We start from the raw sequence: 17,252 nt of genomic DNA, 5'->3' as shown, positions 1-17,252 counted from the left end.
AAGTTGTATTTAGCAGATGCACCTTTGGCAGCCATAACAGCCTTGGGTCTGTGCGCACAGGTCTTTCTTAGCCTTACACATCTGGATACTGCACTTTTTCCTCATTCTTCCTTGCAAAACTGCTCAAGTTTTGTCAGGTTGCATGGAGAGCATGAGGGAGCAGTATTTTCCTAGTTCAGCCACAAATTCTCGGTTGGATTGAGATCTGAACTCTGACTCCACTCCACAATTTTAATGTTGTTTTTAAGCTATTCCTGTATAAGTTTGGCTTTATGCTTGTAGTCGTTGTCTTCTTGGAAAACAAATCTTCTCCCATGGTGCAGATTTCTTGCAGGCTGCTTCAGATTTTTTCTTCCAGTATTTTCCTGTATTTTGTTGCATTCATTTTACAGTCTACCCTCACAAGTTGCCCAGGCCCTACTGCAAAGAAGCACCCCCATAACATGATTATGCCAACACCACGCTTCACAGTGGGGAAGATGTGCTTTAGTTAACATGCAGTCAAATATGACTTTTAGTCTGATGACCAAAAAGCTCAATTTTGGTCTCACCCTGATTATAAAACCATCACAATCTTCCATGTGCCTTGTTTTGAACTCTAGTCAAGTAGTGGTATGCATTTTTTTAATATTGATTTTTCTTTGCCAGTCGCCTATAAAGCTATGACTGGTGATCTACCAGGACAACAGTTGCTGTCTTCAGAGTCTTTCCAATCTCAGTCACTCTAGCCTGTAACTCCTTCAGAGTTATCGTAGGTCTCTTTAGTTGTCTTCTTGCATGATCACTCAGTTTTTGTGGATGCCCTGCTCTAGACAGATTTACAGCTTTACATTCTTTTCATTTCATAATGATTGATATAATGGGATTCTGAGGAATATTGAGTGACTCGGAATATTTTATTGTCTCCATCCCATGCTTTTCAATTGCCTTTATAAAGAGCTGCTTAGAGTGTTCTTTTTGTCTTCATTGTGTAGTTTAGGCCATGAAAGGGACTCTTCCATTAACCTTCCAAGTAATGTGCATTTATACTGCAATCAAATGAAACACCTTTAGTACAGATAGATGATCTCTGTTTTATCTAATTATGTAACTTTGAGAAGCAACTGGCTACACCAGTGATGATTTAGGTGTGTCACATCAAATGCGTTTTATATTTGTAATTTAGACTACTTTGCAGAGATCTGTTTCACTTTCTGTTGATCAGTGTCAAAAAAGCAAAATTAAATCCAACTTGCAAGGGCTGAGTACATTTTATAAGCACTGCATTTATATGCATATGCCCGTAGTGTTTTATGATGAATAATTTTTAACACGCTCAAAATGTTTAACTTGTCAATGAAAAGTGACCAAATGTGCGTGTATTTAAATTGAAATGAATTAAATATGAGTCTTCTTACCAATGACAAGTGCAGAACACTTGAGTTTTGCTGACCCTATGGTGATCTCCAGCTTCTCCACTTGACCCATGAACGTAGTATCAAAAGGAAACCTGTGACATGATTCTTTACTGCTGATCTTCTGCATTTCTGTAAGCCTGCAAGGAGAAAGAATAAAAGTCACGCATGTGTCTTGTCGAGATCTTCACTACAAAATGGTTCTGTCGTAACAACTACCTGATTCTTGTTTATCTGTCAATTCCTGAGAATGAGCTTTAGTAGAAAATGGGTGGAGGATTAGTAGTCTTCACAATAATGAAATGCTTGTTTAATTGCTCAAACAAGTCTTTAAACAAACAACTGTATAAAATGCAGGGATCGCTTAGCTACCAGATAACTGGACTGTTACAGCAGCCTGAGTTTTCTAATAGCCTTATCTCATTAAGGAGATATTTGAAAATGAGCTCAACAAAGAAAAATTGTTTACCCAGTGCATACAAAAAAGAAATGTACCAGAAAGATAATCTACCTTTAAATTATACTCATTTATTTTATTTGTTTGTTTACACAAAAAAAGGTTTTAATTAATCTCTGATTCCCTTTGTAAATAATCCATAATAATGCATTAATCTCTGAATGATATCATGAAACAGTAGTGACTGGTTGCCTTTATTTTTTCATACTCTTTCAATGAAGCGTGCCCAATAGTGGCAAACAAAGTTTTACTTGCACTCTTAAAAATAATGGTTCTTTAATGCTATTTTATGGTTCTTTATTGGGTTGTGTGGTTCCTCTTAGCTCTATTGCTTGACCATGCACCATCTCATTCTGGAGCAGGTTCTTGGCATGTGAAGTGGATTCTTTGTGCTTAGATAGATAGATAGATATTGGGAAGTTTTTCAATCTATCTATCTATCTATCTATCTATCTATCTATCTATCTATCTATCTATCTATCTATCTATCTATCTATCTATCTATCTATCTATCTATCTAAATCTTTAATGTATGGTGGGCTGCACTTATTCTGTGTTATTGTACGTATGTAGTGAGAGTCCTTTTATAATAATGACCCATTGGTATTTGACAAATCTGTTACCATCTATTTGTGGTTATTAACTGTAGAGCTTGTTACAGATCTAATAAATAAAGGCTGTTTCTGGAACCCTCATGTGGATGAGTCTTTTGGGAGCCAAAAATGGTTCCCCAATGGCATCGCTCTGAAAAACCACTGTGGCCCCCCAAATCTTTAAGAGTGTAGGATGGCACAGTGGTTCTACATGCTGCCTCACAGATCCAGGGATTTTAGTTCAATCCCCAGCCCTGCCCCTGTCTATGTAGAATCTGCAGGTTCTCCCAAAATTCCTACATGGTATCACTGGGTATTCTTATTTCATCTTGCTTTCATAAATTAATCTAACCCATAAAAGATTCATCTTAAAGAATGTCTTTTTATTAATTTTTTATTTATTGATTGTTTTTTGTATTTGCTTCCTTTAGAGTTAGTGTGTACAAACAATTAGAGTCTATGAATTGTTACAAATGAGAGGTGACCACTCAGCTTATCAAGCTTATTCATCAACTGACAGCCTGACAGCACAGTCTACAACATGTCGATAATTTAATTTTCCATGCTTCCCTTCGACATTGTCATTTAACCTATTTCTATGGCATATTGCAGTAAACACAAGATTAATACCATAATCATAAGGGAACAGAAGCAGAAAATTCTCATTATAGTAAAAACAAGCTTTAATGCGTACATGACGAGTCATGATGAATTTTTAAAATTCAAATATGGCCTAAGCTTGTAATGTACAGTAGGATAAGGCATCCTTTCACCTAGAGAAAATAACATGCAAAATAACATGCAAGTTACAGCTTAGAGATTTATGTTAATGGCAAAGCTAGTGATGAGGAATGAAGTACTGTATCTGTATCATATTGAGCTTCATGGCTGTCCTGCCGCCAGCTCTGTGGCTGTGCTCAGTCGGGTTGAGCATCTATGTGCTTTATCTCCATTTGTAACTATTGATGGGAACTACTTTTTTTTCCCACTTCTGCCTATTAACAGGGAACAGATGTGATTTCAGTGTGATTCCATCACTTACCCGAGACGTCTGAAGCATTCTTGGGATATGACATTCTGTTGGTAGCCTGTGTTAATAGTGGCTTCCACTTCCCTGTCACAGCACTGTAATGAAAGAAATGAAATCTTTTTCTTCTTAACAAATATTTCAAAGTCATCTGTACATTTATTTTTCTAAAATGAGTCATCCAGTATAGAGTCACAATAAGTCAGGGTGCATATCCTGGCAGTGATGAATGGAATGCTGGTAACCACGCTGGACAGATGCCAGTCCTTCGCAGGGCACACTCACAAATATGCCTAATCACACCCTGATGACTCCTAAATATATACAGACATATATTTTGAAACATTGGGCTTTTAACGTAAAAACACATGTTAGGACAGCATATGCAAGATAGGACAGAGGACAGAGCCGACTATACTTCCTTAGAAGGCTGGAGTCTTTCAACATCTGCAATAAGATGCTGCAGATGTTCTATCAGACGGTTGTGGCGAGCGCCTTCTTTCACACGGTGGTGTGCTGGGGAGACAGCATAAAGAAAAGGGACACCTCACGCCTGGACAAACTGGTGAGGAAGGCAGGCTCTATTGTAGGCACGTAGCTGGACAGTTTGACATCTGTGGCAGAGCGACGGGCGCTCAGCAGGCTCCTGACAATCATGGAGAATCCACTGCATCCACTAAACAGTATCATCTCCAGACAGAGGAGCAGCTTCAGCAACAGACTGCTGTCAATGTCCTGCTCCACTGACAGACTGAGGAGATCATTCCTACCCCACACTATGCGACTCTTCAATTCCAACCGGAGGGGTAAATGTTAACATTATACAAAGTTATTGTCTGTTATACCTGCATTTTTATTACTCTTTAATATTGTTTTTTATCTGTATGCTGCTCCTGGAGTATGTGAATTTCCCCTTGGGTTTAATAAAGTATCTATCTATCTATCTATCTATCTATCTATCTATCTATCTATCTATCTATCTATCTATCTATCTATCTATCTATCTATCTATCTATCTATCTATCTATCTATCAAAATCTTACAGGTTTGTTTGCCTTGAGGATATTCTTATGCTTTTAGGTGTACAGCATTGTCTTGCTATTTGAATTATTTATCAGGCCCTTTGCTTTTTTATTTTTGTCCTTATCTTGTGCTATTTGAAAAACAAAGTAATCAGTTCTGTAGATGACATGCAGCTTAACTTATCCATACAACCTAATGACCCTGAGGCTCTGGGCCCCCTGATCCAATGTCTTACTTGTATTTCTGAATGGTTGAGTAGTAATTTTGTCAAGCTTAACAAGGAAAACATACATTTCAGGTAAAATGGAAATGGGGAAGGTGTTAGAAATAGTCTTGATCCCTTAGCATCAAATGTCAAGGCGGAAGTAAAGAATTTTGGAGTAATCATTCACTTTGCCCTAAACATTAACCAGATTTATTAGTACTGCATTTTTCATTTAAGAAACACTGCAAAAGTTAGACCTCTTATAACACTGCAATATGCAGAGGAATTAATTCACTATTTGATTTTTTGTTGACTAGATTACTGTAATGCACTCCTAAATGGACTACCTAAGAAAGTCATGAATCAGTCACAGTTAGTTCAGAATGTAACAGCAAGAATACTAACCAGAAAAAGAAACTCTAAGCACATTTCACCAGTTTTAGGATCATTACGTTGGTTACATGTGTCCTTTAGAATTGATTTTAAAATATTATTAATAGCATATAAAACTCTAAATAAGCTCACTCTTCCTATATTTGGGGATCTTGTTCTCTTGCATTCCTAGTTGTAGCTTTAGATCTTCTAATAGTGGTCTGCTTATTATTCCAAGTGGTAAAGTGGTCTTCTGTTATTATGCATCAAAAATCTGGAATATTTTACCAATGGAGATATTTCCAGGCTAACACCATGAATCATTAAAAAAAACTCCTAAAAGCCCACTTTTTTAATTAGGCTTTTTCAGATTGTATCATAATTAATCATAATTCATCTTCTTTGCTTTCATTTCCAGTTTTTCTGTGGTTGCTTTTTCAGCACCAAATAATCCAAGTATTGTGTGGCTGCCCAAGATGCTGGAGTAAAAGCAGATACTTAAAAACAATAAGAAAATACTTAATTCTCGTTAGGCAGAAGGGCCAGTGGTTAATGGGTGGTCTTTTGGCCAAGGAACCTCTGCATCCAGCATCTCACTCCTTTAGTTTTTTTTTTTTTATTAATTTTTCTGCCTTGCAGTTAGGAGACCCAGGTTCACTTCCCGGGTCCTCCCTGCGTGGAGTTTGCATGTTCTCCCCGTGTCTGCGTGGGTTTCCTCTGGGTGCTCCGGTTTCCTCCTACAGTCCAAAGACATGCTGGTTAGGTGCATTGGCAATACTAAATTATCCCTAGTGTGTGTGCCCTGCGGTGGGCTGGTGCCCTGGCTGGGATTTGTTCCTGCCTTGTGCTCTGTGTTGGCTGGGATTGGCTCCAGCAGACCCCTGTGACCCTGTGTTAGGATATAGCAGGTTGGACAATGACTGACTGACTGACCCAGTCTGTATCTTCTCTGACCTCTTTCTCATACAGAAAACTGAAATATTCAAAGAGCAGAGGTACAGGTAAGTTTGATGAATCTTACTCTAATACAAACTTTTTTTTTTGCTTATGCTATGAAAATGATATCCCCTTGGCAACTTGATTTTTTGGTTTTCATGGTATTTCTTTTGTAGTGACCCTGTTGTTTATAATCAACAGGATTTGTTCTTAGTATATTGTAGGGCTGGGCGATATGGACCAAAAATCATATCTTGATATTTTATAGCTGAATGGCGATATACGATATACATCGCGGTATTTTTTCTTCTCATAAAGTAATAACGAAAAGACAGTTCTGAGCCAAAGCCACATGTCACAAATGTCACACATGCACTTTTAGTAACATACAGCTGTAGATGTACATGAGAAATGACTCAGAAATAAACTATCGGCGTATATTAAATAAAAATGCTTCTTGAATAAAATAAAATAATGCTCTTTTACTGCATAACAAAAGCTGTGTATTTATTAAAATGTAAACAGGAAAGATACAGAGCAAAAATAACAAGAGGCCAACTTGCTATTTCCAAAGTGGGTTTCCACTGAAGTAGACAGTTCTTTCTTTACCAAAGTGCTTCCTCCTGTGTGTAGTCCTGTACAAACATCTACGATTTTGTGCAAATAACAAAACATGTAACAACTGGCAAAACAAAACAAGTGACAACTCTTACACAGAGAAATGACCCAAGTGATGCGGGCATCATCCATACCATGTCCTGTAACACACCAAATAAAAACTTTTAAAATCACTTTCATTTTCATGTAAAGAGGCAGATCACTTAAAGGCAAATTTACATCCATCTGTGTTTAGTAGGGATGTATAAGACTTAACTATGAGTGTAAACTGTGTTGTGTAATGTGTAACCTACAAATGATTTTAGTTAAACCATTTTGGTAAAGTCACCAGCAAATGAGTGAAACCAATGTATATTTTAGACCTTTTCAATCTCAAACACTTCTGAATTTAAAATGCATCCCTGTCTCTTCTTAAGCGGAGTGGTGACTCTGGTGGTAAGTATTTGCTGGCGGTTGTTGGATCGAATCCCACAACTGCCAGAACACTTCTTTGAGAACTTGAGCAAGACCCTTAACTGCAATTGCTTCGTCCTGGGTATGACATTAACCTGCAAGCGGCCCTCCAACGTGCAAGGAAAACTTGGGGTTGTTGGCAGAATTGGCACTCCAGTCACTGTAAAAACCTTGATGCAACTCCACACGGCACACAGCCCACTCTCCCCTTCCCTTTTCCTGTCTCCTCTCAGCTGGGGCTCTCATTCAGTGTCACAATCCTCAGTTTAACACACGCACATACTCCAATAGGGATGATAGTTTATGTAACAAAGTTTCAGTTTCATAAGTGGTAGCTGTATAAGCTTAAACATTTCTAATAGATTAACTTGTGGTCAATAGGCATATTTAGTTCTGTAACTGTTTCTATAAAACCTTTTACTTAACACTTTTAGGGTGGGCAGAAAGCGAAAAAAAGCTATGAATGTTGATAAAACTCACCATTACATTGTAGATATACCCTCTTTGTTTGGAGGACTGTTAGACTCGTTGACTTGATGTCGAATCCCTGCATGTGTGTGTGTGTGTGTGTGAGTAGTATAGAGTAAACAATGCCTAGAATGGCATCGACATCAGCCGAGAGAGTGAAGCAAATGTGAAAAGCAAAATACTCAATGGATGACATTTTGCATATATTTTATTATTTTGAATTGGACTCTGACTTGTTGGACTAAGACTTGGTGCAAGTGATCTGGAGATCAAGATCTGAAACAAAAGTGAATTGCTGACATCAGCTGATCAATCCCCAGCTGACGTGCCCAGCCGCTGGCAGATCTCTAACATGCAGCAACAGAACACCACATGCAGCAACAAACATTTTATGTTGAATTATGTGAGAAAACTATTGCTTTGTGTGCTTTTTAGAAACCTGAGTTTTTTGGAAAAATATTCAGCCCTGGGAGAAAAGGAAAAAAAATCAGTGATATGATAAGTCACTGCTTTAGTAATGTTGCCCCACTTCTCACTATTTCACTCATAAGGCATAGCAAGAGTATACTGGTTTTGTAAAGTAGTTTGTTTCGGGGCAGGAGGCTGGGAAGGCTTTATAGTCTGGGCTGCAGCACGTATTCTCACACACTCTTCGTACTGCACTTTATAGTGCTGTTGTAAATGGTGGAAAAGATTAGTATCACTCAAAACTTTTCTCAGGACTTATTATCTGCATTCTGTACAGAATACATTATTCTGCAGCTCATCTGATGCTTTGAACCCGAATGATCTCCAAATAATTGAGCCATTGTTTTTCTTTTTACCAACCAGCTCTTCTTCAATAGCTTCCTTTGTGTCTCCATCCTGTCGCTGCCTGCAGAACTTACCAAGTGAAGCAATGGCGGAGAGGGGAGTTGTGTTCAGAGAGGGAAAGATGTGGGGTAAGATGAAGTTGTGCGAGAGACAAACAGGAAGAAGAGAACTGGCAGCTGTATGAGAATAATTTTAACACAACATAGACTCGATATAAATGATATTGTTTCATCTTATATGTTGAATGAAAATATGAAAGATTATATTTGAAAATAACCACATTCGTATTTTCCCTGATTTCTCATCTTCAACAGCTGCTAAACATGCCACTTTTTACAACATTAAACAGCAGTTACGGAAAGCCGGTATCAGATACAGCCTCTTGTATCCTGCCAAACTGAAAGTGGATATTCAAGACAAATATTACATCTTCGCCACTATGGAGGAAGCAAAAAAGGAGTTAAGAAAGCTGATTCCGACACTTTTTTGAAATATGATAGTGAGTCGCATCCTGTCATGGCATGGCAAGAAGATATTACCTGCTGTCTGATCCGCTTGCAATGATACTGGTACCATAATTATACATCCTTTTCTCTTCTTGGCCACTTTCTGTTTATGATTTAATTACAATTATACACGTATGTGTGGAAGAGATTAAAGACAGGGACTTTATGAAGTCAGCGGTGGGTTGGCACCCTGCCCGGGATTGTGCCCTGTGTTAGCTGGGATTGGCTCCAGCAGACCCCCGTGACCCTGTGTTCGGATTCAGTGGGTTGGAAAATGGATGGATGGAAGGACTTTATAAAGTGGGGTCCAGCCTCATGTGGAGAGGCAAAATGGGGGGGGGGGGGGGGTGGGGAGAGAAAGAGAGCAAGCTATATCTAATCTGTCCTGTTAATCCTTATAATTATAATTACCAATGTAACAATAGGCTTCATGGCAATAACTCGTGGGAAAATTGGAAATTAAGGTTAAAGCTGTCTCTTTTCTAGTTAAGACTACAAAATGACATAAAAAATTCAGAATCAATGTCTCCATGATGGGACAGTTAACTTTGTGAGCTGGAATGTTAAAGGCATGAATCACGAATTAAAGAGAAGTATTCTCTCACCTAACAGGTTTAAACGCTAAAATAGTATTTTTACAGGAGACCCGCTTACTAAGCAAGGATCAGTTCCGGCTGCAAAAAGACTGGACTGTCCAAATGTTCCATTCCAGCTTTACAAAGAAAACTAGAGGTGTGGGAATTCTCATACATAGAACAGTCTCATTTGTAGCATCAGATGTAGTATCTGATCCTGAAGGGAGATATGTGATTGTCATGGGCAATTTATTTAACTGTAAAGTGATTTTAATAAATGTTTATGCACCCAATGTTGATGATAGGGAATTCATGCAAAATGTATTTGCATCCATTCCCAATGTGAACACTCATAAAATTATAATGGCTGGGGACTTTAACTGTGTTTTAAATCCACTCTTAGATAGGTCTCCTGTCACAGGTGTGATGACATCTAACACTGCAAAGACAATTACACAGTTTTTAACTGACCACAACTTATCAGACCCCTGGAGGTTTATAAACCCAAACTCAAGAACATATTCCTTCTACTCACCAGTGCATCCTTGCTACTCAAGAATTGATTATTTCTTTATAAAAAAAAAAAGATAAACATTTCTTGCCTACAATTAAATCCTGCAAGTACAACGCTATTGTTATTTTCGACCATGCCCCTCTGATCTTGGAGCTAAAATCATTATGCCCCACATACTCGATGGCGTCTTAACCCACTTCTGTTAGCAGATGAGAACTGTACAGAATTTATATCAAAACAAATCAGTTTCTTTCTAGAGACAAATGCATCCTCAGAGGTCTTTGCAGGAATACTCTGGGAAACTCTAAAGTCCTTCTTAAGAGGACAGATTATTTCATATCTTTCCCACAGAAATAAATTACAAACCAAGAAGGTATCAGAGCTAACCAGCGAGATTATTAGAATAGATCAAGAACATGCCAGGTGTCCAAGTGAGGCTCTTCATAGGAAAAGGCAGGCTCTGCATTCAGAGCTCAACCTCTTAACAATCAAAGAAACTGAACAACTCATTTTTAAATCAAGACATCATTACTATGAACATGGAGAGAAAGCTAATAAGTTCTTAGCTCAACAAATCCACAAGCAAGAAGTTTGCAATGCAATCCCAGCAATCACCAACACGAACGGAGATAAAATCTTTAACCATAAAAATATAATGCAGACATTTAGAGAATACTATAAATCCTTATATTCTACTGAGTTTAAAGAAGTCAACACACAATCTAATGCATTTCTGGATGCATTACAGATACCACAAATAGATACTCTTAGTGCAGAGGAATTGGATAAACCTTTGACGCTATCAGAATTACTAGATGCTATAAAGTCACTTCAGAGTGGGAAAGCAGTAGGCCCTGATGGCTACCCTGTTGAATTTTATAAGAAATTCTCCACTCAGCTAGCTCCCCTCTTATTAGCAACATTTACAGAAGCTAAATTATTAGCAACATTTACAGAAGCTAAATCAAATCAAACAATCAAATTCTACCTCAAACTTTTCGCCAAGCATTAATCACCGTCTTTCCTAAACAAAATAAGGACTTATTACAATGTGCATCATACAGACCAATTTCACTTCTGAATAATGATGTTAAGATACTCTCCAAAGTCCTAGCTAGAAAGATGGAGAAAGTGCTGCCTTTGGTAATATCACAAGATCAAACTGGATTTATTAAAGGCCAACACTTAGCTTCCAATCTTCGACGCCTGTTTAATGTAATATATTCACCAGCAAAGTCAAACACCCCAAAGATATTATTATCGTTGGATGCAGAAAAAGCATTTGTTATGATTGAATAGAACTACCTTTTCACTACATTAGAGAAATTTGGGTTTGGCTCGAACATTTGTGCATGGATTAAACTACTGTATACCAATCCAGAAGCTTCACTTTTGTATTAACAACATTAATTCAGACTACTTTAAACAAGAACGTAGTACCAGACAAGTATGCCCCCTGTCACCACTACTTTTTGCAATCGCTATTGAACCACTGGCAGCTCACTGTCGAAATGCTTATGAGATAAAGGGGATTATCAGAGAAAGACTTGAACAGAAAATTTCTCTATATGCAGATGATATGGTACTGTATATATCGGACCCACAAAATACTGTGCCTGCAGTCCTAACAGCACTTACAGAATTTCAAAAGATTTCTGGTCTCAGAATTAATTTGAATAAAAGTGTGCTCTTTCCAGTGAATTCTCAAGCATACAATATTAGATTAGACACCTTCCCTTTTATCATTGCATATCAGTTTAAATACCTAGGGGTAAATATCACAAGTAAACATAAAGCTCTTTATCAACAAAATTTCGCAGTCTGTATGGAAAAAATTAAGACTCGCATAGATGGTCAACCCTTCATCTCACTCTAGCTGGAAGAATTAACGTTGTCAAGATGAATATCCTTCCTAAGCTTCTCTTTTTATTTCAAAACATTCCAATATACATCAATAAATCGTTTTTTTAAGCAATTAGATTTAACCATAACCTAATTTATTTGGAACTTAAAACATCCACGTATCCAAAGAGTGACCCTACAAAGACCTAAGGCAGAAGGTGGCATGGCTCTACCTAACTTTCAGTTTTATTACTGGGCAGCAAACATACAAGCAAAAAAACCTGGACACAAATAGATGATATAAAATCCTGCAGTACTTCTTTATATTCCCTGCTTTGTGCCCCTATAAATGCAAGTTATCGCCAATATACTAATAACCCAATTGTGCTTCACTCACTCAAAATATGCAACCAATGTAGGAAGCATTTTAAGATAGAGAATCTTTTACCTGTGGCAACTCTGCATGAGAACCACCCTCACAAACATATGCAGTTTTTAAAATCTGGAAAATATTTGGGATTAAATTACTTAGAGATCTTTATATAGACAATATCATTGCATCCTATGAACAATTACATTCCAAATTTAACTTTCCAGAGACACATTTCTTTCACTATCTTCAAATTAGAAACTTTGTTAAACAGAACCTGCCCGATTTTTCTCATTTTCCACCTTCCTCTATGCTGGAAAAAATATTGCTAAGTTTCGAGGACTCAGAAATATAAAATTATTTTACAGTCTTTCAAAGATCCAAGAGGACAATGGGAAAAGGATCTCTCACTCAACATATCAGAAATGGAGTGGAAGGTAGCAATGCAGAGAATTCACTCGAGCTCCATATGTGCAAAGCATACAATTATTCAACTCAGAATTACATATCGAGCACATCTGTCTCGTTTAAAATTGTCCAAAATGTTTCCAGGGCAAGATCCAACCTGCGAACGCTGCAATCAAGTTCCAGCCTCACTGGGTCACATGTTTTGGGCCTGCACCAAATTAATATTATTCTGGACAAAAAATTTTAAGTGCCTTTCAGACAGCCTTGGTGTCACAATCCCTCCTAACCCATTAACAGCTGTGTTTGGTGTACTCCCAGATGGGCTTAAAGCGGAGAAGGACAAACAAACTGTGATTGCCTTTACCACATTATTGGCACGCAGACTTATCTTGCTAAACTGGAAGAATCCTCCTCTTTTAAGTCAGTGGGTAACTGATGTTTTATATTATTTGAAATTGGAAAAAATCAAATTCTTACTTAAAGCATCTGTGCAGAACTTTTTCAAAACCTGGCAGGGTCTAATCAATAACATTTTAGAATAAGCTCTTAAAGCACCGAGGAAGCAGATTCTCTTCCCATTTCTTTTTCTTCTCCATTTATCTTTATCCCCTTATTAAACTCATCAATTTATTTATTTTTACTAGCTTTAAGTTTTACTCTGTTGGCTATACTCTCTTTCTCGGTGGTGGGGGTTGATTTGTTTTCAATCCTTTTTTTTGTAAAAATTGATCTATTTGTATGGAATGTTGTGTGATTACAATTAAATCAATAACATGTAAAAAAAAAAAAAAGAAAATATGAAAGATATTTTTTAAAAACTTATATATGGCCCAGCCTCAGTATGTTGTTCTATTACTCTATTTCAACCCAAAGCACAAAATGTATGCTATTCAAGTACTGGATAAATTCTAAAAAGAAAATTAAATCTTTCAATGAATGCTACTAATAGTTAAGGGCAAGGAGTCTTACTTAGTTTTCTGTTGTGCATTGGGCCTTGATGTTTGTTTTTGAGGTGTTTCTTATGGTTGCTTGACCCAAGTCTATTTCTTGACCACATTATTTCTTTCTTCATTTCACTGTCTTATTTGTGGCTACTCGAATATTTTAACAGCTCTTCTTTATCCTCGTTTTGTTTGGTATTCACAACAGTAAGAACCTAAAAGTAACTTTACACTAGGGGTTCATGATTTACTGCTATAATTAGAAAACCACAAATGTGGTACATGATTATTCCTTCCAAATTCATACACAGGACAGATGCCAATCAGTCCATTTTGGAATTGGGTTACAAAGATCCCCAGCACACTGGGTTCTTAGCATTATTTGATAGCAGTGTCAATGATTTTCTAACCTTCTTAGTCCTGAACATGGTCGTGAAGGCCTTCTTGAGTTTATTCTGTCTAGCATAGGGCACAAGTCAGGAACAAACCCTAGACAGGGTGCCAGTCCATCACAGGGCAAACACACACACAGCCAGCCCAACCACACACTAGGCCCAATTTGGGAATGCCAATTCACCTAACCTGCATGTCTTTGGACTGTGAGGAAACTGGAGCCCCCTGGGAAACTCATGCAGAAACAGGGAGAATATGCAAACCCCTGGTGTTCTTACTTCAAGGCAGCAATGCTACCACTGAGTCACCGTGCCACCCCATTTGCTAAGAACTTGACTCATTGTATGACTGTGCTGCCCAAAAAACGATGGATTTCTAAAAGTTGAAACATGAATATTAAAATGAAAAATTTGTAACATGTGCTGGCTGCCGTCACTACCTGGGCCTTGTATCAAATAAAATACAGACAGAACAAAAGATCCATTTGATTATGTAGAACAGTGATGTAAGTGTGCATGATATACACTACTTCAGAAACATTTGAGAGAGGCAGCTCTGCAGTACTTTTAGATTATTAGATCGATTGTCTAAACCCACTTGAATTTTCAATTACAGTGTAGCAGAGAGTTAAAACTGTAGTGTACTCTCTTATAACAGCAAGTGTACATAAACAGTCAGCCTTTACTTAATTTCCCTCCTACTTCACCCCCCCATGGAGCTTTCATTTTCTTTCTTTGAGCTTTCTGCCTAATGATAGTGTCTGAACTCAACTGCTTGGTTTGACTGTGCGATAGGAGGCATCCAGTGGGTCACAAGCAGCATCTCATTTTTACAAACTGTCTGGCAGCAATTGAACAGAGTAGCGGGGGCTGACAAGGCCTGTTAACATTGACATTATGGTAATCTAATCCTTTCAGCTTTCTATCGCAGCTTTCTGCCAAGCACAGTTATTAGTACAGCAGGAGGAACTTTTTTTTTTTAAATGTAATTATCCAAGTCTGCTTTCTTCTTAAGAAAGGATGAAACAATGAGAGGATGATCATTGACTATCTGAGGATCCTGCAGAGCAATTCCAGAGTTGGACAAGATATGAACAGGACATTTATTTTTGGAAATTGAAGCAATTAACAGAGATGATTGAAAAGCGGTTCATAAGAATCAATCTAGTCCCCCAAAACTAACTGAATAACAATTTCATTCTGTCCATACCAGTTTTTGAGTCTTTTGTTTTCTAAAATTTAAATTTGTTTACAATGCAAATACCAGCTGAAGGCTGACCACAATGTGATTGAATATGAGGATATTTGTAGCTTTTTGATGTACTTTACAGAATGTCCATATTGATTCACTAATTATATTTTGGTGGACTAACTACATGATACAGTTAAATGGTTACAACACAATGATTGAATTACTCTTCATCAGTCACTTTTACTTCAGAATTTATCAGCAAGATTATTTTTACTCCATAGGCTGTCAGTGTGTGAAAATGCCAAGACTACAGGATTGTGTTCAAATATTTACGCCACGGGTTTAATATGAGTGGCAGAGTTGCTACCTAGCTCAAAAGATTTTAGTTGGAGGAAAGTCCGACATTGACAAGATCAGGGGGGTATTTTTCGTACGTGGATTAGTCGTTTAGCCGGATGTAATTGTTGACGATTTGGCCTGATCCTGGATCTGTCGGTTTTTCAAAACTCTTGCTTGAAGTGTTGTCATAGCAACACATCCTAATCCTCAAACCTGCTCGGAACACGTTTGTTCTACGTAAACAAGGATTAGTTTACACAGTGACGGTGCATGGAAGTCATCCAGTCATGGCTTCTCCGTTCATGAATGAGTGACCAATTGATGTTGGTGAGCAAATTATAAGAAGAGAATTTCATATAGAGAGGGTTTTGCGCGATCGGCAAGATCCTCTATTGCTCCCGGAGGAAATTCTTTTCGAAAGGTACCACTTTAGCCGAGGGGGAATATTGTACATCAAAGATTTATTAGCACCTTATATTCGAAGTCAAACTAGGCAAAGTCGGGCTCTCACAACCACACAGACAGTATGCATTGCTTTGAGGTTTTTTACAAGCGGCACTTTTTTATATACTGTACGTGATGCGGAAAATCTAACTAAAAGTGCAGTTTGCCAGGCAATTCGTAAAGTCTGTTTGGCCCTGAAATATTTCCTTCGGGTTTTCATAGTGTTTCCAGGACACCTGCATGTGCAGACAATAAAAGAGGCGTTTCATGCCATTGCAGGTAGGTAATACACAGGCTAAAACACCCACAGTTCCATGAAGAATCTCACAATCAGCCTAACATTCTGATTACCAGGATTTCCAAATGTGATTGGGGCACATGGGACTGATCAGAGTGGAGTTTGATCAAACATTATTTGGAAAATGTACCTCTCCTCCTGATGAATAATCAGACACAGTGTATCTTCATCAAATATTTGACCTTTGTCAATATCTCGTTGGTCAGACACAGGTTCAAGGGATATGACATTCCCTGCAACTGACCCAACAAAAAATAGGGCTATATGGAACATACCTTTGGCACACATGGAGGACAAATATATGCAATGACCATCCTTTACCTGAAATGAAGTGACCACTGCATCCTGCCACTGGTTCTGAGGAGGAGCTTCCCCCTGGAATGCCCTCAGAAACAGGGCGATGGGCATTTTGCTGGAGAGCCAACTCTTCTGCAGGGGTTAGGTCTGGACCGCGTGGACCTCCACCTGTTTTTTGCTTGTCTGCCTTCTTATTAGCTTTAAAATTAATGTTTTTTATATTTTATATGATTATTTATGTCAACAATTCTTTAAATAGTTATATACCAATATTTACCAGTTTGAAGTATATTCTTGTACTTCACTTTAACCTTTTCCCATGTTTTCCTTGTGCTCATGTTTGATCTGGAATTATGACATATTAAATAATAATTAATCTGACACATAGGAAATGAAACGCTGCATTCAGTAAGTACAATGTACACTACTTAGCGTTTAATTTGTCGGCCACTTTTTGCCAGCCGTCTTTTCTGGTCTGGGCTGCTTTTGCAGTGTTACCCCTTGTGCATATTAAATCTTGAAATTCTTCATGTCCTTCAAATAAAAGGTCTTGCACCGCATGTGTGAAAAAATAAATGCTCCCGTTCTTTCGTCATTTTGTTACAGCCTATCAAAGACTTGCTGATCATGTTTTCTAGACTCAATATATATGGGCTTTTCACTCAGCGCGGGCGCGCGCATTCGTCTCGTATGATTAGATCCAGCTCGACTAATCTAATACACGGCTGCGTTTGAAAAAACGACCTATCCCGGATGAGTGTCACCGGCATTAACT

At 37.9% G+C, this 17,252-nt stretch overlaps 1 protein-coding gene across 1 annotated transcript in view; it reads right to left on the bottom strand.

Moving 5' to 3' along the window:
* nrip2 (nuclear receptor interacting protein 2) overlaps positions 1 to 17,252 on the bottom strand; it is a 198,972-nt gene that overhangs the window by 25,819 nt on the left and 155,901 nt on the right. The window contains exons 3-4 of the mRNA XM_028805579.2: positions 3,487 to 3,569; positions 1,398 to 1,534 (exon numbers count right to left, since the gene is read on the bottom strand). Of these exons, the coding sequence (XP_028661412.1) occupies positions 1,398 to 1,534; positions 3,487 to 3,569 (220 nt within the window). The remainder of the gene's footprint in view (positions 1 to 1,397; positions 1,535 to 3,486; positions 3,570 to 17,252) is intronic.

The sequence above is a fragment of the Erpetoichthys calabaricus genome, chromosome 1, assembly GCF_900747795.2.
Source record: "Erpetoichthys calabaricus chromosome 1, fErpCal1.3, whole genome shotgun sequence".
In the NCBI taxonomy this organism is placed as follows: Eukaryota; Metazoa; Chordata; class Cladistia; order Polypteriformes; family Polypteridae; genus Erpetoichthys; species Erpetoichthys calabaricus.
Note: the sequence above shows the minus strand (reverse complement) of the source record. Positions and strands in the feature narration are given on the sequence as shown.